This window comes from Cricetulus griseus, assembly GCF_003668045.3.
Source record: "Cricetulus griseus strain 17A/GY chromosome 1 unlocalized genomic scaffold, alternate assembly CriGri-PICRH-1.0 chr1_1, whole genome shotgun sequence".
In the NCBI taxonomy this organism is placed as follows: domain Eukaryota; kingdom Metazoa; phylum Chordata; class Mammalia; order Rodentia; family Cricetidae; genus Cricetulus; species Cricetulus griseus.
Genome location: NW_023276807.1, coordinates 60,496,834 through 60,518,719, shown reverse-complemented (window position 1 = coordinate 60,518,719; position 21,886 = coordinate 60,496,834). Strand labels below are relative to the sequence as shown.

Sequence of the window (21,886 nt, the reverse complement as noted above, 5' to 3'; positions counted from 1 at the left end):
CCGGGGCCAGGGCCGTCCGTCAAGAACAGGTCCCTCCAACTCACCGGCCGTGAGGCTCGGCTCCAGTCCTCGCCGACTGTCGCTCCCGCCCTGCCCTGCCCTGCCAGCCGCCGGCCCAGGCCTACATCAGAACGTGCGCACGCCCGCCCGCCCGCCTTTGTCTACGCCGCTGGACGTGGCCCCCCGCGCCCCGCCCACCGTGGCGTCAAGCGCACTCGCGCATGTGCAGTCCTCGAGAGAACAGAGCGCGGGAGGGGCGAGGGCAGGGGGTGGGGCGCAGGCGACGCCCGCCTCCCGCCGTTGCCTATTGGCCGGCGACGAGTCATTCCCCGCCCTCCCCCAAGGTAGCCCCGCCCCAGGCACGAATGCTCTGTGGCCCGCCCGCTGGTCCTGGAAGAGAGAGAATGAACCTGAAGAGCAAGGTTTGTTTACTGAAGCATTGTGGGACTTCGGGTCCGGTGAGGTTCGGGTCTTCCTGGCCACGAAATGTTAGCGGCCACCCCAGCGCCGCCGGTCCTGCCCGAGCTGCTCCTGATACACTGAGAAAGGCAAGGACTTGGCTGCTTGGCCAGCTGCACTTCTCTAACTCAGCCTCTGTTCTAATTCAGGCTTGTTTCCCCGACCTGGGTCTGAAGAGGAGTGTGTGTAGGAGGCGGGGCGGGGGGGGCATTTCGCTCTCCCTCCCTCCCTTTCTTTTTCTGACAGTGTCCTGTAGTACAAGCTTGCCCCAAACGCTGAGGTGACAACATGAGGTTGAACTTCTGAACCTACTGATATCACCTCACAAATGCTGGGAAAAATACACATCTCAAGTTTATAAGATGCTGGGGATGGAACTCAGGACTTCATGAATGCTACAAAAGCCCTTGACCAACTGAGCTACATTCCTGATCTCCAAGTTTCTTGCTTTTATTTAATTCCTACAGAACCAAGCCCTTTCCCTAATTCAGGACTTACACCTTTCCACTTTTCGATTTCTTCTTGCCATAGAAATTTTTACACAACTCCAGTAATGTTAAGTATGTAACAGATATACAAGGCATATTTATTGATATGCACATTAGTTTTACTATTACCACCTGTTAGGAATAATGAATAATGGGTTGGGACCTTGAGTGGCAGGTGAACCTGGCCCCACGCTGTTTTCCTCTAGGCCCATGATCTTTCTAGTCTTGACTCCTAATGACATATTGCTCAGCCCACATCTGAAAAGCAGCTTGTCATAGCAAATGGGAATTAACAGAGACACACAGTTAGATAGTGTGGAGGTGGGGAGAGGGAGGGAGGGAGGGAGAAAGAGAGAGAGAAAGAGAGATCGATCTTCTTCAAACCCATCCCCTCAAGGCTCAGGGATCCATGTTGAAGAGGAAGCAGAAGACTGTAAGAGCTACAGGTGGTGGGAGACTCCAAAGAAACTGTCTTTCAGACACAACAGGACTGACACACATATGAACTCACAGACTGTGACAGCAGGCACAGGGCCTGCACTGGTTCACACCAGACAAAAATTCCAGCATAGTGAAGTAGAGTTGGATACAAAGCTTCATCCCTAACCAAGAAGCTATTTGTGAATGAGTCTCACTGGGTATAGGAACCACACCTCAGGGCAGGCCCAGTGCCCAGGAGTAGTTGACTAAACAAAATGAACTCCATGTTTTGGTTTTTTTTTTTCCACTTTTTGTTTCAGCATATTTTTTGTATTGGTCTTTTGCTTGTTTAATTTTTGTTTTTGTGGGCCTTTTTTTTTTTTTTTTTTTTTTTTACAGAGAAAGAACAAAATTGAGTGTGGAGGGAAGTGCAGAGATCTGGGAGGAGTTGTGGGAGGGGAAGGAACATGATCAAAATAGATTGTAAAAATTATTTTAAAAAGTCAGAAATGGTTTGCTTGCTCGTTCTGCTGTTGAGAAGTGGTGGAACCTTTAGGAAGAGGAGACGGATGGAAGCTAACCATTGAGACTCCAGTCCCCATCCCTTTCCTGGTCAGCAGGACTTCTAAGCAGCTTTGCCTTCCCCCTCACTCCTTACCATGTGTTCTGCTACTCTACAGACCACAGCAATGGAACCTATTAAAGACTGAAAATCGGGGCTGGAAAGATGGCTCAGTGATTAAGAGCACTGACTGTTCTTCCAGAAGACCCGGGTTCAATGATCAGCACCTAAATAGTAGCTCAAGGGACCCAACACTCATAGCAAGACACAATGCTCATAAAAATAAGTACATTTTAAAAAGACTGAAAACAGGCCGGGCGTTGGTGGTGCACGCCTTTAATCCCAGCACTTGGGAGGCAGAGGCAGGCAGATCTCTGTGAGTTCGAGGCCAGCCTGGTCTCCATAGTGAGTGCCAGGATAGGCTCCAAAGCTACACAGAGAAACCCAGTCTCAAAAAACCAAAAAAAAAAAAAAAAAAAAAAGAAAAAAAAGAAAAAAGAAAACCCTGGAGCTGTGAACCCAAAAAAAAACCTTTCTGCTTATAAATAGTCCAAAGTAAATCTTTATTACTCATAAGATTATCACAGATCACAATAACAGCTTAAAACACCCCACAAACTGGCTAAGCACATAAACACACCTGAAACACATGCTTGAATACGTGCAAAGTTTCAGAGATTCAAAAGCCTTTCACCCACACAGAGACCTTGAGTTGGAATAACATTTCAACCAGTTAGAAATGGAAACGATCTACTGAATCAATCAGATTACTTAACTCAGTTGGGAAGGAGCCAGCTGGATAAGCACTGCCTTGTGAATGCCATCTGAAGAGCTGGACACCACAGCATTTTTTTCCTTTGACAAACAGTGGGGTCAGGGAAAGGTAACTGATTTTCTGAGTTGGAGGTACTAGGTTGCAAGCTTGACCACACTATTTAATTGGCTGTGGGGATGCCTAAGAGCGTATATCTGCAAATCTGTACCGATTGGGGGGAAAAAAGATAAGATCGTGGCTAGTTGAGTGCATGTCACAACCTATGATCCCAGCACTGGGGGAGGATGATCAGGAGTTCCTGGCAGCCTGAGCCACATACGGACCTTCCTCCCAACCCCCAAAATGTAAAGAAGGAAAGCTGGTTGCATTAACTGACTACTGTGTGATGAAAGAAATGGTGATAAATATATTTATAGTGCATATGGTTGACAAGGGATTACTATGTACACTATATAAAGCACTCATTCTACAGCTATCATTTGTGAACAAGTGTGCAGGGTATTCAATGGAGCAGTGGTTATTGTAGCAAAAGTTTGGAAACAATCCCAAGTGACTGGTCAATTAAACTATGGTTATTTAGGTAGTAAAATTCCATGTAGCTGAAAAAGAGACCCAAGATCCCATCTTTGTTCCCAACTGGTCAGATCTTAAGGAGGATGTACTATTAGGAAGAAAAATGAAAAAAGAGAAAATAAATACAAGCTGTTACATTTTGTGTACTTTCTAGTGTAGATGGAAAATTATAATTTTTGTAATAAAATTAAGATGAAGTTAACATTGTTAGGAGTTATTGATTTTCTTTGCTCCACAGAGTCAGAGTCACTTAGTGATGTCTACTGAGTGATAAGGCCCAGCTTTGATGACCAAATGATGTTAGGAGGTAGGTAAAGCATTATTTTCCATAAGGCTTCAAGTTGCTCATGGATAGCAAGACCTGGGGGCTTAGGATTTCTATTGCTGTGAAGTGACACCATGACCACTGCAACTCTCTCTCTCTCTCTCTCTCTCTCTCTCTTTTTTTTTTTCTTGAGACAGGGTTTCTCTGTGGCTTTAGAGGCTGTCCTGGAACTAGCTCTTGTAGACCAGGCTGGTCTCGAACTCACAGAGATCTGCCTGCTTCTGCTGCCTCCCAAGTGCTGGGATTAAAAGCATGCCACTGCAAGTCTTTTTTCTTTTTTTGGTTTTTCGAGACAGGATTTCTCTGTGTAGCTTTGGAGCCTATCCTAGCACTCGCTCTGGAGACCAGGCTGGCCTTGAACTCACAGAGATCCACCTGCCTCTACCTCCCGAGTGCTGGGATTAAAGTCGTGCGCCACCAATGCCCAGCTGCTGCAAGTCTCATAAAGGAAAATATTTAATTGGAGCTGGCTTACAGTTTAGAGGTTCAGTCCACTGTTATCATGGTGGGCAGAAGGGTAGTATGCAGGTAGACATGATGCTGGAGAGGTAGCTCAGAATTCTATATCTGGATTGGCAGGCAGCAGGAGGAGTGACACTGGCCTGACTTGAGCATCTGCAACCTCAAAAGCCAACCCCCAGTGACATACTTCCTCTAGTAAGGCCACACCCACTCAAATAAGGCCATTCCTAATAGTGCCTTTCCCGATGGATCAATGGGGAGTTTTTATTTGAACCACCACACCTGGTTCCTGTAATTAGGAATGTGTAGAGAAATCTAATCCTATTAAATCTTGAGTAGGGGAATCCAATGACAGTAACAACCCTTCCACTGACTCCAACCTTATTAAAAAACACAAGCAGTAGTGCTCAGGCTGTGTGGCTATTTGTCCCTTTTCTCTACTTTTATTTTGATAAAATAGCTGATTCCCACCCTGGTCTGACCAATCTTTTTTTGTTTGTTTTTTTTTTGTGGGTTTTGTTGTGTTGTTGTTTTGGTTTTCTTGAGACATGGTTTCTTTATGTAGCTTTGGATTCTGTCTTGGAACTCACTTTGTAGACCAGGCTGGCCTGATGAACTCACAGAGATCACCTACCTCTGTCTCCTAAGGGCTGGGATTAAAGGTATATGCCACCACCACCTTGTGGTTTAGACAATCTTAATCACAGCCATTAGTTTTAGGGTATATGACTCCAAATGGGCAGTCACTGGGACCTTAAAACAAGAACGAGAGCTGGTACAGAGGTCCACACCTGCAATCCCAGCAGGAGGATAATGAATTCAAAGCCAATCTTGATGACACAGTGCAGCCACCTTGTACAAAAACAAAAACACCAAAGAACACCTGGGATTAGGGGCTGATATACTAAACTGGAGACGGTAAGTGAACAGCCTACACCTGTAAGTGAATCAGGATACAACAGAGGAGTGAACAGGGGTGGTGTTAAAATACAGGACTGCATTGCTTATTTTTGCTCACAGTTCCAGAGGGTACAGGCTGTCCTGGTAGGGAAAGAATGGTGGCTGGCTTGGTATGGGTGGTGATATATCACCTACAGTGAAGACATCTTGGTAGCTTAGGAAGCAGAGAGCTCTGGAGTGGAACCAGGGTTAGGCTACACAGTGAAATGCTCCCCACCTGGAACAGTCTACCTTTCCCAGCCATGCCTCAAATTCCAAATGATCCACAATTATTTAACCCAACATCAGAGTGGAACCAAGTGTTCAAACATGAGCCTGGCTTCCTTCTCCACAATCTCCCTCCCCTCCCCTCTCACATCTATATATTTGAGATTCCCAAAAGTGATTCCATTAGTTCTCAGTTTTAAGCCTTTCAGAGCTCCCAACTCTTGTAGCACAAATCCCAGACTCTACAGCCTAGTAAATCACTCTTTAAATGTTTGGGTCTCCTTAAATCTCCCATACAAGATAGAAACGGTCTCTCCACACACCAATCTCATTTATGGTTTTCCAGGCTCAGCTCTTTGGCACCGCCTCCTCCTGGATCCCATGGCTTCCCAGGCAGCCTTCTTGCCTGACTCCTCCTCCAGTGTTTCAACCTTGGACTAGAGCACCTCTTTGGGGACATTTCTGTGGTTCTTACAGTCTTGGAGTCCTTCCTATGTTCTTTCATAACTCTTTATCCTCCTCCTTCACCTTTGCAAGAACATAATATTCCTTGACTCTTGTTGATTTTCTCTATGAGACTCTCAGCTGCTTTCAGCCAGGGGCTTTATCTCTGAATGTATACATTGAGGTTTGGAAATTGATTACCTGCTCCCCCCAACATGGCACCTTGACATGCTTAGTACTCTGAGCTAAAAGGTTGGAAGGTCTTAGAAGCAGCTCAAAAGCAAAGTCCCCCTGCCCGTCTCCCTGTCTCTTGCCTTTCTTTCTCTCCTGAAGTCAGCCATGGAAATCATAATTTCTCCTCTTAAAGTGGGGCATAGGAACTGCAAATCACTTTTTCTCAAAGCAAAGATATAATCTAGAAAGGTCACTTTCTATTCTAAGATACTCATTCCAGAGTGGTCCTGCCCCATACCCAAGACTTAGACTACCCAGAAAAAGAAAAAGAAAGGCTCTGCCGGCTCCCCCTTAGTCTTGTGCCACTGGAGCATGGCCCATGTACCTAACCAAAGTTCTATATGACTGTCCATTCTGAATCACATTTAAGCAAGAAATGGGTATTTGGGTTTTCATTTTTGAAGGCTTCTATCTTGCATAAAACTTTATTTTTAAAATGTGTGTGTGTTAAATGTGAGTGTATGACGTGAAGGTCAGAGGACAACCCTGTGGGGTCAGCTGTCCTTCCACCTTTGGCTGTGAGGCTGGAGTGGCCTATTTCATGAAATGGCCTATAATTGGGGTTTTTATTTTTTCTTTTTTTCTTTTTTACTGGTTTTCGACAGGGTAGCCCCGGCTGTCCTGGAACTAGCTCTGTAGACCAGGCTGGCCTCAAACTCAGAGTTCAATTAGCCTGTGCCTTCTGAGCGCTGGGATTAAATAAATGTGTGCTCCACTACCAACTGACTTTTTCTTTTTCAAGATAGTCTCACCATGTAGCCTTGGTTAGCCTGGAACTTGCTATATTATAGACCAGGCTGGTCTTGAACTCAGAGATCTATCCACCTGCCTTTGCCTCCAGAGTACTGGAACTAACAGTACAACACCACACCTAGCATACATTGCTTATTACATTTTCAAAAGTGAGAACTTCTGATTAACAAAGTTCATCTGAGATACTGTGTATTTATATTTATTTTCCCCTAAATATGTGGATTTTAAATTAAAGCAAAACATGTAGATATAAAAAAAAAAGTGGGTCGGGGTACAATTAATCATGCTCATGGCCTTGGGTTCACTCTCCAGCACCACAGAAACAGAAAATAAAAGAGATACAACAGGGGTGCTGGAGAGATGGCTCAGAGGTTAAGAGCATTGGCTGCTCATCCAGAGGTCCTGAGTTCAATTCCCAGCAACCGCATGGTGGCTCACAACCATCTATAATGAGACCTGTCTTCTGGCATGTAGGCATACATGCAGACAGAGCACTGATACCTAAAAAAAATACAGAAATAAATAAAATGTTGAAAAAAGACATATAACAGGTTAGAAGTGACAGTGCAGAGCCCTATCAGGAAAAAAATGGACATAACAGGGAACACTAAGTAGTCTGGATCCCTGGTGGGAGACTAGAAGGGAAACCCATAGGATGTTTGCCTGGTAGAATAAACTATTAAAAAATTGTTTGTACTAAATTTAGAAAATTATTATACAAATCCTTCTATAGAAAACAATGGAAAGTATAATTAAAAATTTAATTCTAATTTTGTGGGACTTTTTGAGATGTGGGTCTTCCTTCATAGCCCAAGCTGGTCCTCCTGCCTTGGCACCATTGTTAAAGGTGTTTATTAATAGTACTGCTTATTATCAATTATATATTTTTTTCTGAGAAAACGAAAACTTCAATGTTTTCTTCATTCTGCCCCCTTGTTTTTTAATTGTAGTTTTTTGTTTTGTTTTGGAGATAGGATTTCTCTGTGTAGTTTTGGAGTCTGTCCTGGAACTAGCTCTTCTAGACCAGGCTGGTCTCAAACTGAGAGATCCACCTGTCTCTGCCTCTCGAGAGCTGGGATTAAAGGTGTGCACCCCCCTTTGTTTTTATTGCACATGGTTCTGGGTTACATAAGGATATATTTTGACTGTATGTCCACCCCCCCCACGCTCTTCATAATCACACATCTATTTATTTGTCCCCCTAGACAGTTTTGCTTCTACTTCCATGTTATATACACAACCGTGCCTTTAAATGCTTATTTAAAATTTAGGAACCACAAGAGAGGAAAACATTTTTTTTTTTAAGACTGAATTATTTAATTCGCTTAACAATTATCTCCACTTACATCCATTTTCTTGCAATTGATGTAACTTTGTTCTTTATGGATGAAAAAAAAATTCGTTGTTTATAGGTAGCACATGTTCTTTGTCCACTTCTGTTGTTGGACATATAGGATGGCTCCATTAGCTCCTGTGAATAGTGCTGCAATAAATATTGGTGTGGAGGTATTTCTGTGATAAGCTGGCCTGGACTCCTTCAGGTAAATACCTAGGACTGTTTCTTAATTTTTCTATTGCTGTGAAGAGACATGATGATCAAAGTAACATGGGACAGACATATTTTGGGCATTGTTTACAGTTTCCGATCATCATGGTGGGGAACATGGAAGGAAACAGGCAGACATGGTGCTGGAGCAGTAGCTGAGCTGGGAGCTTATATGTGATCCATAAGCATGAGGCAGAAGGGGCGCAGGTGCACACAGCTGGGAATGGCATGGGCCTTTGAAACCTTAGAAAGCCCATACCACTTAATCCTTCCCAAACAGTTCCACCAAGTATTCAGATATATGAGTTGTTTTATCTTCTAAGTTCTATGAATTTTCCATTTTTCATGGGTCTTTTCAAGCTGACTCTGGCAGGGGTGGTCTTCTTGATCAGCTCATCACCCCAGAGCCTCCAGCATTTGTATTTATTCCTGGAGCAGATGGATTTTGGAACCAAATTATCATGTCTGGTTAGCAGAGACAGGAGGCATGAAGTCCAGCTGTGCAGTTGAACAGCCCAATTTGAGGTGGTGCCCTGAGCAAGGCAGCAATTATTGGAGTCTACTGACATAGGCACAGACCTGTACTCTGACACACAGTGGCATGCACTCAGCTGCTGCAGTCAGCAGTGCTCTTGGCTCCCTCTCTGGCCTCAGGTTCCCTCCCTTCCCCAGTGGTGACTGTATCTGGCCTGTACCCTTCCAGCTAACTGTCAATGCTGGAGTAGTGTAGAAGAATGGATGCTTAGGTATACTGAAGACTAGGTGCTATGGTCAATCCCCAACACAGGAGCAAAAGTTGTTGCTCCTTTCAACTTTAGAAGATGGGGATGTAATTCTTATTTCTCTCCTAAAAGCAAGAAACCATTACATCAATCCAGAAATACTATTCTGGGATGAAATAGAAATTTCAGAATTTATTTCTGACTTAGAAATAAACTTGAGGAACTAAGAAGCAGACTGATGAACTTTCTCCAAGATCTCTAGTTTTATTTATTACATTGCTGTCAAACTAGCAAGCAACATCAATAAGCATATAATGTTGGTTGGAAGTCACAAAGTGTTAAGACTTCAGAGGTGAGGATCAATTATAAGAGTGAGGCAGAATACCCCTTCTCTCAGCATGAGGGCCAGCTTGTTTGGGGGTAGAAGGCAGGCTTGTCTGTAAGGAGAGTTACAAGTGTCTAGTACTCATTCCAACATGCTTAACTTAACAGATGAAGCTAGAAATTCTGAGTAATTTCTTAGTTCCCTAAGGAATTTTTGTGGGATCTAAGTGAAGATAAAAGAGTAAAACTGTAGACATAAGAGATAAATTGTTAAGAGAAAGGACAACATGACCAGGACTCGATAGCCAATGGAGAACTATGCTTATTTGGGGGCTACAATAAGGATTTAAAGTCATATGTGGAATGCAGCTTGCTCATTGTCTACAATGTAGAAACAAAATCTAGGTTTCTACACTCTTTAACAACTAGTCATGACTACTTGGAGCCTGACCCCCCTATTGACTCAATTATGTTTTATTCAGATATATGGACCCTAATTACTAATGATCCCATGGCATTTTATATACCCCATGCTGTAAAATTTATTACTTCTCAACATAGTGAGATTCCCGTCTATTCAAACAGAACCCCCACAAATATTCATCCGCAAGGTAAGACCTAAGGCAGAGTGACTTTCCTTAACTGTTCCAAAAGAACTTCCTCTTCTCCTATGGCAATTTATCTTTTGTTTGTGTGAGTCCTGTCCCTGTCGTGTTCCCCACCCCCTTCCCCAGGGTATCTTTGTGTAGCTTTGGTTGTCCTGGAATTTGCTCTATAGACCAGGCTGGGCTTGAACTCACAGAGATCTGCTTGCCTCTGCTTCCACATGCTGGGATTAAAGGTGTGCGCAGGGAGCCTTTTTGCCGTTCTTTAATGTCTCAATTATGACCCTTGTAAATGCTTTTTACCCACCCATGTCTTCTAACCTTGTTTCACATGACATAGGATATCTGCTGAATGAACATGAATTGCCTTTACTCCTTCCTCTTCTGGAAGCAACTGATAACCAACAAAGTTTTTCATAGAAAACGGGGGACAATAAAAAAATTCATTTGGGCTGGGATCAATTTGGGCACCAAGTTATAGCTCTAACAGGCTTGAAACTTCCTCTCATATCAAAGCTTACAACCCAAGAAACTTATTTCCTTTTAGCTGTCTAAGTTGTGGGTCAGAATACTTTCCTATTGGTACAATCTCAATCTCGTTTTTTATGCTTGTAACCAAAGTGTCTTGTTAAGTTTCACTGTATTTTCCTGGAGGAAAGGAAAAAAAAGAAAGCTTGATGAAACCCAGGGCAGGCACCACTCTACCACTGAACTTACACTCTCAAACCTGTGATTTAGCTAAGTCTTGCATAGCTGTACAAGCTTAGAACAAAGGATGATGTAATTATCTGATGAAAACATCTGTCATGATTTCAGTGGTAAGTTTTTTTTTTTTTTAAAGATTTATTTATTTATCATGTATACAACATTTTGCTTCCATATATATCTGCACACCAGAAGAGGGCACCAGATCTCATAATGGATGGTTGTGAGCCACCATGTGGTTGCTGGGAATTGAACTCAGGACCTCTGGAAGGGCAGTCGGTGCTCTTAACCACTGAGCCATCTCTCCAGCCCCCAGTGGTAAGTTTTTAACCCTAAAGCAAAATACTATAAAAGAAAAAAGTAAAATCTTTCCATTTGGTTTTGAAATGCAAATTCCCCTTTATTTGAAGACTGAGCAAGCCATGAAGAGAAAGCCATTAACTATTCCTCCATGGCCTCTCCTTCATTTCTGCTTACAGGTTCCTATTTGAGATCCTGCCCTGATTTCCATCAAATGGTGAACTTGGTTGTAGAAGTACAAGCAAAAGAAGTTCTTTCCTTCCCAAGCTACTTTTGGCTTTATTGCAGCAATATAATGCAAACTTAGGACAACCACAAATTTGGTCACTCTGGTGAGTCACCCTAATTCCCTGCAAGGGACTTAACATACTTTCTAAGTAGGGACAAAGAATATTTAATTCAGGATTGTACACCTGCCACACTGTCTGTTCCATACACATTTGTTTAATACTGGGGACAGAGCTACTCTAGAGGATGCAGTTTACTAGATAAATGCCAAACGCCTCTGTTTACAGAGAACTTTCCTTGCCTTTATTTATGGGGTTCTCTTGGCAGTGATAAAAATTTCAGTGGCTTACTCTCTGATCATGTTGTATAAGTGAAAATCTGCATTATCACAAAGAGACTGGCTGGGCATGGTAGTGCAAGTCTTTAATGCCAACAACAGGGAGGCAGAGGCAGGTGTATCTTTGGGTTCATACCCAAAGTCTTTATGTCTATATAGCCAGGTCTATATAGTGAGTTCAAGGATAGGCAGAACTACCCTGTCTCAAAATCAGCAACAAAATGAATGAATGAATGAATGAATAAATAAAAAGGAAGAAAGGAAGAAGAGACTGAAACACGGGCTGCTTTTCATCAGTCTCAAGGTGCTAACTCATGAGCTGTCTTCCCTTCAGGTGTTAAGCTGTTCACATTAGGCCATTCTATCCATATCCCCAGATACTGCTGAGGTCCCAACTTAGGACAGTTAATAATGACTCTCTGTTCAGAGGCTGGACCAGGGACAGCCAGATGGCCTGAAGCCTTGCCAGGCAAAGCTGCATAAGGCACAGGGAGAATCTACTTCATTAGAAAGTAGGCTAAGAGCTATCCAAAGGCGACTCCTACCACAAGCCTGACATTCAACAGTGGCTTAGCTAGTTGTGACTTTCTTCAGTTAATTTGTGTTAAGTCCAATATCTGAGGTTCCAAAACATTAGGCCACACATTTAATGATGTATAGAAGCAGACCATAACTGTTTGCTTTAGTCTGCTTATGATATTCTATCAGGAAAGCAAAAGGAATTCTCTTGTTATTATCAATTTATGCCCAATCCATCTCCCCACCATGGCAGAGTGGAGAAGCCTCTTCATGACCTTTCCTGAGCTCAATAAATAGTAGAAAAAGAAAAGGAACACACCCAACAGTTCATTTATTTGCTGAGTATCGAAACAGAGCAAGGGCCCCATCTGCTGGTGCTGGCTAGAACAGTAGGGAGTTAGGAGAAGGGTGTGGTAATGAAGGGAATCCACATTGATTCTTTTTCCGTGGCCAAGTAGTCCGAGAATTGCTGAGGAAAGCCTACTGTATGGAGCATGACTTCATTATTCTTAGACACAAAAGGAAATGGGGTTTCTAATGTTGTCCATGATTCCATGTCCTCAGGCTTGTTTGTGCTGTTTTATATTAACTGAACTGCTCCAGAAGCAACAAGAGGTGCAATGGTTTTGTACCGGATCAAGTGCTGTGAGCCCTCCTCCAAGTCAATAACATAGTCTCTGAAAGAGGAGGACATGTTTTATGTACAGAGCTTAGCTACCTCTCCATGGGGAAGCCACACGTGCCACTCACCTCTGCTCATCTGCTTCTGGTTCTACTAGGATGTTTTCTTGTCGTTCTTTCACTCTCAGAAACACGTATGAATCTAGGTCTGGTTTGGGAACTGCCAGGAAAGGACAAACGTAATCATAAACAGCTAATAGGTTCAACATGACAGAAGTCACTAGGGTTAATCTACTGAGACTTGTGATGAAGAGGGTGTTGGAACCCTTGGAACTAGAGCTATAGACAGTTCTGAACTGCCATGTGGGTGCCAGGATTGAACCCAGGTCTTCCATAAGGGCAGCAAGTGCTTTTAACCACTGAGCCATCTCTCTAGTCCCAAGAGTTCAGGATTTAAAACTTACATGTTGTTTCTAGAATTGTCTAGTTTGTATTTCTGGAACATGGATGACTATAGATAGCAAATCTTGAAAAGTGAAGCCCAGATGAGTGTGAACCACTGCAATTCATGGAAGATACAAACAAGTTTTAACACATCTTTCCAGATGAGGCGGGAACTAAGCCATTAGTGAAGCCTCACATTAGTGGTATATGCTTTCAATAGTGGGGAACAAAGTAGCAGATGTGCTTTTTTTTCTTTTATAAGCCCAGGATTTAAAGATGGGAAATGAAGTTGGGAATGCCACAAAAAGGCTGAGATAGAAATAAACACCAAGATCTAGGAGCTTATATACAGTGAAGCTTGGGTTACATGGTCACAGTGTTGACTAAGACAAAGGAATATGGTCTTAACCTTAAGTAGTCTTGCAGTGATGAAGGCTGAGGAACTGCTGCCACCCTTCCACCACCACTAACACTGTCAATGTGTGCCACAGCTGGGCTATGCTTCTCCTTGACTTCTTATGGCAGTGTCAGTGAAATTACTGATTTAGAATCCTACAAAGTGCTTTGTTCCAGGTCTCACAGGCAATAAAGTATATCCCTTTGGAATTCATATATGCAAGCAATAACTTCTGGTCTTTGAAATGGAACTATGGAGGAAGGCTTTTAAGAAGGTACTTAAGTTTAAATGACACTGTTCTGGGTAGGCCCTAAGTCAGTCTGACCAGTGTTCGGGTAAGAAGGGATTAAAACACAGAAAGGTATAGTGACTTTAAAAGAGGCCTGAATGCTTGCTTCTTCCCTTTGGCCATGCAGGGCACACAGAAGAAACCATGAAGGGGACAAGTTCCTACTAGACACCAAGTCTAGTGCCTTGATCTTAGACATCCAACCGCCAAAACTGGGAGCTGTTCAAAAGTGCTAGGACTGTTCCACACCACAGGCCTCCTGGTGCAGCACACATGCCAGGGCAAAAGATGAGGGCAGTGCTGTTATGTGTGGCCTGGGGACACTGAGCTCAGTAAACCAGGTAAGACCTGGTCTTCTGGAGACAGGTTTGATTTGGTCTGGCAGTTTTGTCTCATTAGATTCATCTCAGTGGGCTATGAAGCAGAGGGACGTGGATCTCACTGACAACCCATAAAAGCTCAGCTGGCCGATCTTTACAACAGAGCTGAAAAGCCCTTTTTAGAGGCAGAAAACTGTTTCTAGCCTCCTTTGTAGTTACTACATTCTAAAACCTAGGAAATCTGTGGGGCCTGCTTCCCTAGACCTCAGAAGGGCCCAGGATCCTCCAAGATGCTCAGAAAGTATGTGGCTGAATAAACAAAGAAGTCTGTATCTGGAGTAGCAGCCATGAGTCCAATCCCATTTGCAGGACACAGGGTGAGTAATGCTGAAACAGTAACCTTGACATCTAGTTTTGATTGCTTTTATTTTTAACCAGAACCCTTCCTTTTTTTTTTCCCTTTTATCTTAGTTGCTTCTCTGCATACTGACTAAAGAGAGCTGACTCTCAGGTATCTAAAGATGGATGTCTGGGATGTACTTTATGGTCCTGATCTTGATCTGGAAAAGGTGGCTTACCTGCCCTCAAGAGGTCCACTTTCTGCAGGTTGGGAGGCATGTGCTTTAAGGCAACATTTTTAAGATGGGTCTCTGTGTGATCCATATACCTGGAACAAAGAAAGTCAAACGGCTGTAGTGTACATCAACAGGAGCCACCAGAGCTACCATGCTGAGCACTGTGGACAAAGCCCATGCTGGAAGGCAAGCGCAGAAGCAGTTCCAATTTCCTCACTTACTCTTTGACAAAGACAAACTCCTCTGGAGAAAGGACGGAAGGCTCCCCCGCAGGGCGCATTTTCTCCTTTTCTAGGATGTGAGGGAAAAACTTCTCTATCTGTGAAGATAAATAATAAAAATGAAAATTGATCATTCTGGGTTCACATGTTTGCTTCCTTGATCTCAGTGCCTTGCATATACTAGGCTAGTGCTTGGCCACTGAGCTGCACCAAGGCTCAGTTTTGTGTGTGCCTATGCATGTTCGTGTGTGTGTGTGTGTGTGTGGGGGGGGGGGTGTTGCATGTATGTATGTGCATACATGTGCAGGCCAGAAGACATCTTGGTTTTCATTTCTCACCTGTCATTGACCTGGTTTTTTGAGACATTGTCCCTCACTGGGGCTTGCTGAAGGAGGTTATTACTAATTTTAAAGCTGACAAGAGCTACAGAAATTGCTCAGTGGTTAAGAGTATTTATTGCTCTTACAAAGAACCTGGGTTCAATTCTCAGCACCCACATGACAGCTCCCAACCATCTGTAACTTCAGTTCCAAGGAATACAATGGGCACCAGACAAGAACACTGTGAACAGACTCAGATGCAGGCAAAACACCCATAGAGGTATATTTAATAGCAGCAGCAACAATAAAACTGACAAGGAGCTGAGAGTGTGACTTGGTGGTAGAGCACCAGTCTAAAATATGCAAGGCCCAGTTCCCCAAGCACTGGGGATTAATAAAAAAACAAAAAAAACAAAAAACAAAAAAACACAAACAGCGAGCTTCCAAGAACTCAGAGAAAGATAGATTCCAAGTGTTGTTCATTTAAACACAGTAGGAAGAGAAGTCACACCTTACAACAGGGCTTACAGGGGAGGCTTACTGGAAGAGGAGAGAAGGGAACAGAGACGGGTCCCTGAGGACAAGAGTGGTAGAAAAGAAAGAAAGGGAATGGGGGAGAGACAGGAGAGGGAAACAGATGGGCAGGACCCTTTTAAAAGGGAACATGGCGAATAAGCACAGGTGGTGCTCTTAGTGGCTGCAGTTGAAGACATATCCTGTCAAGACCCCAAGGACAAGCCAGTACAGATGCCTGAATACTAACATCAAGACCCCCAAAAGGAAAACAGTTCATAGAGTAAAGCTTTTGGCAAAGAAATTCTTAGAAAACAACTATCTAATGTTAAGGAAAAGAAGGGATATCATTTAATATTTAATGTACAGGTATCTTCCTAGGAGTTGAAACTCATACAAAAGCTGAAAAAATATATAGAGAATACACAGATAGAAAAATGACATTTAATTGTAAGAAATACGTCCAGAAATAAGATACATAGCTTAGAAAACAGTAATAAGACCTAAAAAAGCTCAACATCAATACCTATAGTTTCAGCTACACTTCCTAGAATGTACTCTCCTTATTCTCTGGCTCCAGTGATGCTGGGCTTAGAATCTTCAGGTCCTGATCTTCTCCCCATGCTATTCAATAGCCCAAATCTTACTGCATTAATGCCCATCAAACCTTCATGAGTCGACACCGCAAGTAGCTGCTAAGGATATAGCGGATCCTCTCCATCTCCATTCGATGGATACTGACCTTCAGATCCCCACTTTTGGCTCTTCTGAGATTTCCTTCCTATCATAAGAGAAATTTAAATCATTATGTTCAAACACACCATAAACACTGGCAAAGTCAAGGACCCCAAGATTATGTCGTTGTAAGATAACAAAGAACTCTATTAGGTATATAATTCGAAAGTATCCATTTTAAAGATGACTATTTGAATAGAATCTGAAAATGACCAGTTACAATGGTCTAGGACTCCAATCTAATTGTGAAGAAGGCAATACGGCAACAGCAGAACTGTCCAAGGGTCTATAAAGGCATGTTAAAACTAGTTTGGGGACTGGGGAGATAGCTCAGTGGGTAAAGTACCTGCTACTGTAGGCATGAGAACCTGGGTTTGCATTCTCAGATCCTAAGTGCAGGGCCAGATGTGGGTAATGTTGTCTTTAATCCCAGTGCTCATGTGTCACAAAGGGAGGCAGACAGGGAAAGTCCTGGACACTCCCAGGCCACCTAGGCTGACATACACAGCAGTGAGCAACTAACAGACCCTGTCTCAAGGTGGAAGGAAAGACTGACATCCAAAGTTGTATTATGTTTTCGGGAAGCTGACATGCTGGTATTTACAGGGACTCCTGGGCTGGAGAGGGCTTAGTGGTTGGCAGTACTTGCTGTTTTTGCAGAGGACCCGGGTCTGGTGCCCAGCACCCACACAGCAGCTGATAACAATCTGTAACCTCAGTTCCAGGGAATATGATACCCTCTTAAGGGCTTTGTAGGCACTAGGCATGCATGTACCACATGCACATACATGCTGGCAAAACGTTCATACACATAAAATAAAAATGGAAACAAAAATTTTATGGAAACTCTTGTAGTTTATAAACATAGATGCAATACCAATTTTGGCTGTCATCTTGACCACATCTGGAATCAACTAAAACCCAAGCAGCTGGGCACATCTGCGGGGGATTTCCTTGATATTATGTGAGATGGAAAGACTGACCATACACTCTGTGGGCAGCTTACATGGGAGCCGGGGGTGGTGGCACATGCCTTTAATCCCAGCACTTGGGAGGCAGAGGAAGGTGGATCTCTGTGAGTTCGAGGCCAGTCTGGTCTACAGAGTGAATTCCAGGTTCCAGGACAGGCTCCAAAGCTACACAGAGAAATCCTGTCTCAAAAGAAGGAGGGGAAAAAAAAAGCACACGGGAAAAGGAAGCTCTTGCTTTTTGCCTGCTTGCCCTCAGTCTCAATGGCAAGTTCATTTACCCTGATGCTGAGGCATTCCTTTCCTAGTAGTAGGATTCCAACCTATACTGAAGATCAGCTGAGACATACATCCTGTTGGAGTGGACTACTTACTATCAGATTCTTGGCTTTTCTGTTGGGAGTCAGACCACAGCCTGTAAGCCAATGTAATAAATCCCCCCATACAAATATTCACTCTTTCAGTTGAGAACCTTGATCAATACAGTTGGAACTTCTTTTAAAGCACTGGACTGAGTCAAACAAAGACATGCTATCAGAGCACATTTCATTATGCTGCCCAAATGCTTTTAGCTTTCTCTTCCTCGGTAACCCAGAGACAAGTAACTCTTACCATATGTTCTAGCTGTTCCATAACACACTCGACAATTTCAGGCTTGCTTTCTAGTAGCTCAGGGGCAAACTTTTCATTCATCCATGCCTATAAACCAACACAGGGAGAATGAGTGACACCATGGAGCACAACAACCTAGAGACAGCTCATAGGCACATCAACGAGACACGTGTCTCACACGAAAGACTACCAGATGGGAGCCAGCTCATTGGTTCTGTCCTCAGAACCACAAAATCAAACAAAAAAATGCTGTAATTCTAACTCGGTGCTCCCAAGTGTGACTGTTTGGAAACGGTTTTAAGGAGGTGAGGGTACTAAAATGAGCTCATGAGGATGGGATCTAATGCAATGTGACCCGCCTCCTTTTCAGAAAACAAAATTTTATCACAGACACAGCCAAGAGGGCAGACCAAGTGAAGACACAGGAGAGAGCCACCAACAGGCCAAGGAGAGAAGCCCCAGAAGAAACCAACCATGCAAGTACAGTGATCTGAGCCTCTTAAATACAAAAAATAAATCTCTTGGGTAAGCCACTCAATCTGGGCTTGATTACACAGTCCCAGAAAACAAATACAATCACTGAAATGAGAAACACTGCATTGCAGGAAATCTTTTAAGCCTGTTATTTAAAATACATCATCCCCTTTCTTTTTCTTTCTCCAGCCCCCTCCCACATTCCCCAACTCCCTCTCAAATTCATGGTCTCTTTTTAATATATATATATAATATAATATATATAATATATATATATATATATGCAAATAAACACATAATTACAACCTGCTTGGTTCATTTAGTATTGCTTGTATATATGTTTTTAGGACTGACCATTTGGTATTGGATAATCATTTAGGGATGTCATCCTCAAGGAAGACTAATTCTCTCTCTCTAAGCAGTTGTTGATTGCCTGCAGCTAACTTAGTGGTGGGGCCTTGTGAGATCTCCTCCATTCATGTTGGGATGTCAGCTGGTGTTGCCATTCATTGTTCAGGTCTTGTTTAAACAGCCATTATTATTGAGCCATGGGCTTATCTGTCATACATCGCACAGCAGATTTCCTGGTCCTCTGGCTCTTACAGTCTTTCTGCTCCCCTTCTTTGATATTCCCTGAGCCTGAGGAGTAGGGGCTGTGTTGCAGACATATCCACTGGAGCTGGGCACCCCATGGTCAGCTGTTCTCTAAACACCATTCAAGAGTATATGCCATACATGTTCTAGAATTTGTAGGGTATCATAGTGCATGCTTTTACTGATAACACACAAGTGGCAGAAGCAGGCAATCTCTGAGAGTCAAGGCCAGCCAATGATGCATAGTGAGTCCCTATCTCAAAACCAACCAACCAAAAAAACCCAAGCATTATCTCAGAACTCCTAAACTACCAGAGTTTCATGAGATTTTATAGATATATATGTGTGTATATAATTATATATATATACACATAACTACAATAGCATATACATATACATATAACATACACACATACATACATACATATATATTCTAATGAAACATATATATATTCTAATGAAACCCTCTAAGTTACTGGGCCTCGGTGATGGTGTCATAAGCCCATAACCCCAGCACTCAGGAGGCAGAGGTAGGTGGATCTCTGAGTTTGAGGCTAGCCTGAGTTTGAGGCTAGCCTGGTCTACAGAGCTAGTTCCAGAATAGCTAGGAGTGTTAGATAGAGGAACCCTGTCCACCCAAAAACATAAATAAATAAATAAATCTAAGTTACTAGAGTACAAAAAAATAATCATTGCTATTATGACTAGAAGATATGCTGGCATTTTCTTACTAAATCAGGCATTCTCCAGTGGGGAGGAAGGGGACAGACAACAGACAATAGATAACTGCATACTCCCACCACACACATCTTAACATCCTGAAAATACCACAGTGGTGCCTTGCTTTGTGAAGCATTCTAAGTATGTCCAAAGCTGTCCTCCACTAGCCATGCTTCAGGAATGACAGGATGAGGTTTTTATGCATATGTTATAAACACTGCTCTTCAGAAATAAACCTTCGGTGTCCTTATTTCCTGAGCCCTGGTACTGCACACCTGGAGTAAGTTAAGGACTAAAAAGGGACATAGGGGTTCTATTACGGGGGTGGGGCTTACCTGCTCCAGCCTTTCAATGAGCTCTGCAGGCGTCAGGACCACCTCCTCACTACCCCCATCAGAGTCCTGTTCATGGAGATCCAGCACCTCTGTCATCGTTTCTGAACCAGGAACCTAATGAAAATAAACCAACACTCTGCCACGTTTTCCCCATTTACTTGCAAAAGGCTTTTAGGGCAATGTTTACTGGGGCTGGAGGGGGAATCACTGGCCAGGGACGGAGAACTCACAGACTAATTTTCAGTGTTGCGCTTAGTCCCTCAGGGATTAGGTCGGTTGTCATTTTCTCTCCTAATTTTCCCACTGCATGGGCCTGGAACTAAGCACCTGGTGGTACTAAACCGCAAGTGCTCCTTTTCGTCCCCAATAGCAGTTTGTTTGTTTTGCCTTAGTGACCCAGGCACCCATTTCGGTTCAGATGTGAAACTTTCATCGCGTTGTGTGCACGGCACATCCAGTCCGCGGCTACAACTGACCTATGTCGCCCGGGCCCCTACGCTCACCTCACAGTAGGCCAGGAGCGGGACGCTGGCTGAGAACCGCGGGCGGAAGCTCCACCGGAGGCGCTCCCGGGCCGAGGTGGGATCCCGGCTGGAGCTCCCGTAGAAACGCTTCTGCGGACAACTCAGCACCAACCCGACCTCCGGAGCTGCAAATCCCGCGCTCTTTTCCGAAACATAGCGTCCACGGAATGACGCCAGCGCACTGAGGAGCATTAACCAATCAAGTCCCGGGGAAAGTGGACAGGCGCCCCATTTGCCCCGCCCACCGGAGGGCGGGCACTCGCCGCGCCATAAAGCGTACTTCCGGAAGGTGGAGGCGAAGGCGAAGGCAAGGAATGCAGTCTCAGCCCTGACTCGCCGTGTGGGGGCGCTCACCACACAGCGAGGAAAGCTGACACTGCCTCTCTGCGGCCGACCCGTACAGGTGCCTGCTTCCATCTGTGAAAATTGGTTGCTTCTCCTTTGCATGCTTTCCTCCCCAACTCCGTACCACCCAGCTACACCATCATCTGGGGACCCGTGAGAAACGCAGATTCTCAGACCCCACCTAGGCCACTGCATCAAATTCCTCTAATTGTTTTAATTCAGCAAGAGAAGGAAGGCAAGAATGCGTGTTTACATGTTTGTATATGCATGCATATATACACACATAAATATTTCTGTTATCTGGTTGCCAGTATTTCTTTGAATTGTTGATGCTTTCCTCTTTGATGTGTGTTGTTCTGTGCAAAATGTCACTTTGGACTGTTCTAGATTTGTTTGTCTCTAGATCGGAGAACAGGGAAATTTCCTATGCCATGTTGGCAGACAGGGAAAAAAAGGAAGGCAAGCTGTTAGACTGATATGACCTGTATTATGATAAAAAAATCACAGGTCTGGGGATATAACTTAGTTGGTATAGTGTTTACTTTGTAAACAGGAGGACCTGAGTACCATAATTTACATAAATGAGTGTGGCAGCATACATTTGTAACCTCAGCACTCTACAGGCAGAGATGGAAAGATTCCTGGAATTTGTGGGCCAGTCACTAACCCAATCAGTGAGTCCCAGCACCCTAGAAAACCCTGACTAATACACCCAAAAATCTCATTGGTTTCCCAGAGTGAACTTTGGTTGAAAATACTTAAGTTGGTTATGAAGTTGTTTTCCTATACCTTTTAAAAGAAGAGTCAGCAGCCTTAGCTATTGGTATATGATCCTGAAAACAGAAGCCGTTCTAGAAACTGCTCAAACATAAGCTTGGAATGTGACCTGTGGGACCCTGTGAATGCTGGAATCATCCTGGGCTTTTCTCTG

At 43.6% G+C, this 21,886-nt stretch overlaps 2 protein-coding genes and 1 long non-coding RNA gene across 5 annotated transcripts in view; 1 reads left to right on the top strand and 2 right to left on the bottom strand.

Moving 5' to 3' along the window:
- Positions 1 to 176, bottom strand: part of Gpat4 (glycerol-3-phosphate acyltransferase 4) — a 37,544-nt gene extending 37,368 nt beyond the window's left edge. Inside the window, exon 1 of the mRNA XM_027395299.2 lies at positions 45 to 176. The gene's annotated coding sequence lies outside the window, so the exon portion shown is untranslated. The remainder of the gene's footprint in view (positions 1 to 44) is intronic.
- LOC103159381 lies at positions 165 to 14,951 on the top strand. Of its 3 annotated transcripts, none has more exons than XR_003481147.2 (5): positions 165 to 422; positions 3,516 to 3,584; positions 10,757 to 11,196; positions 13,827 to 14,396; positions 14,491 to 14,951. It is a non-coding gene; the product is annotated as an uncharacterized LOC103159381 (long non-coding RNA). The 3 variants fall into 3 exon arrangements; XR_004772612.1 differs by having other exon boundaries at positions 174 to 422; positions 11,044 to 11,196; XR_004772611.1 differs by lacking the exons at positions 165 to 422; positions 3,516 to 3,584 and having other exon boundaries at positions 10,824 to 10,882; positions 11,044 to 11,196.
- On the bottom strand, positions 12,256 to 20,795 carry Gins4 (GINS complex subunit 4). The gene is made up of 8 exons (XM_027395300.2): positions 20,590 to 20,795; positions 20,087 to 20,200; positions 17,964 to 18,050; positions 16,316 to 16,429; positions 14,816 to 14,913; positions 14,598 to 14,686; positions 12,699 to 12,789; positions 12,256 to 12,625 (listed from the first exon to the last, which is right to left on the bottom strand). The coding sequence occupies exons 2-8, from the start codon at positions 20,180 to 20,182 to the stop codon at positions 12,529 to 12,531; spliced, it is 672 nt and encodes a 223-aa protein (XP_027251101.1). The 5' UTR covers positions 20,183 to 20,200; positions 20,590 to 20,795; the 3' UTR covers positions 12,256 to 12,528.
- Positions 20,796 to 21,886: the final 1,091 nt, after the last annotated feature.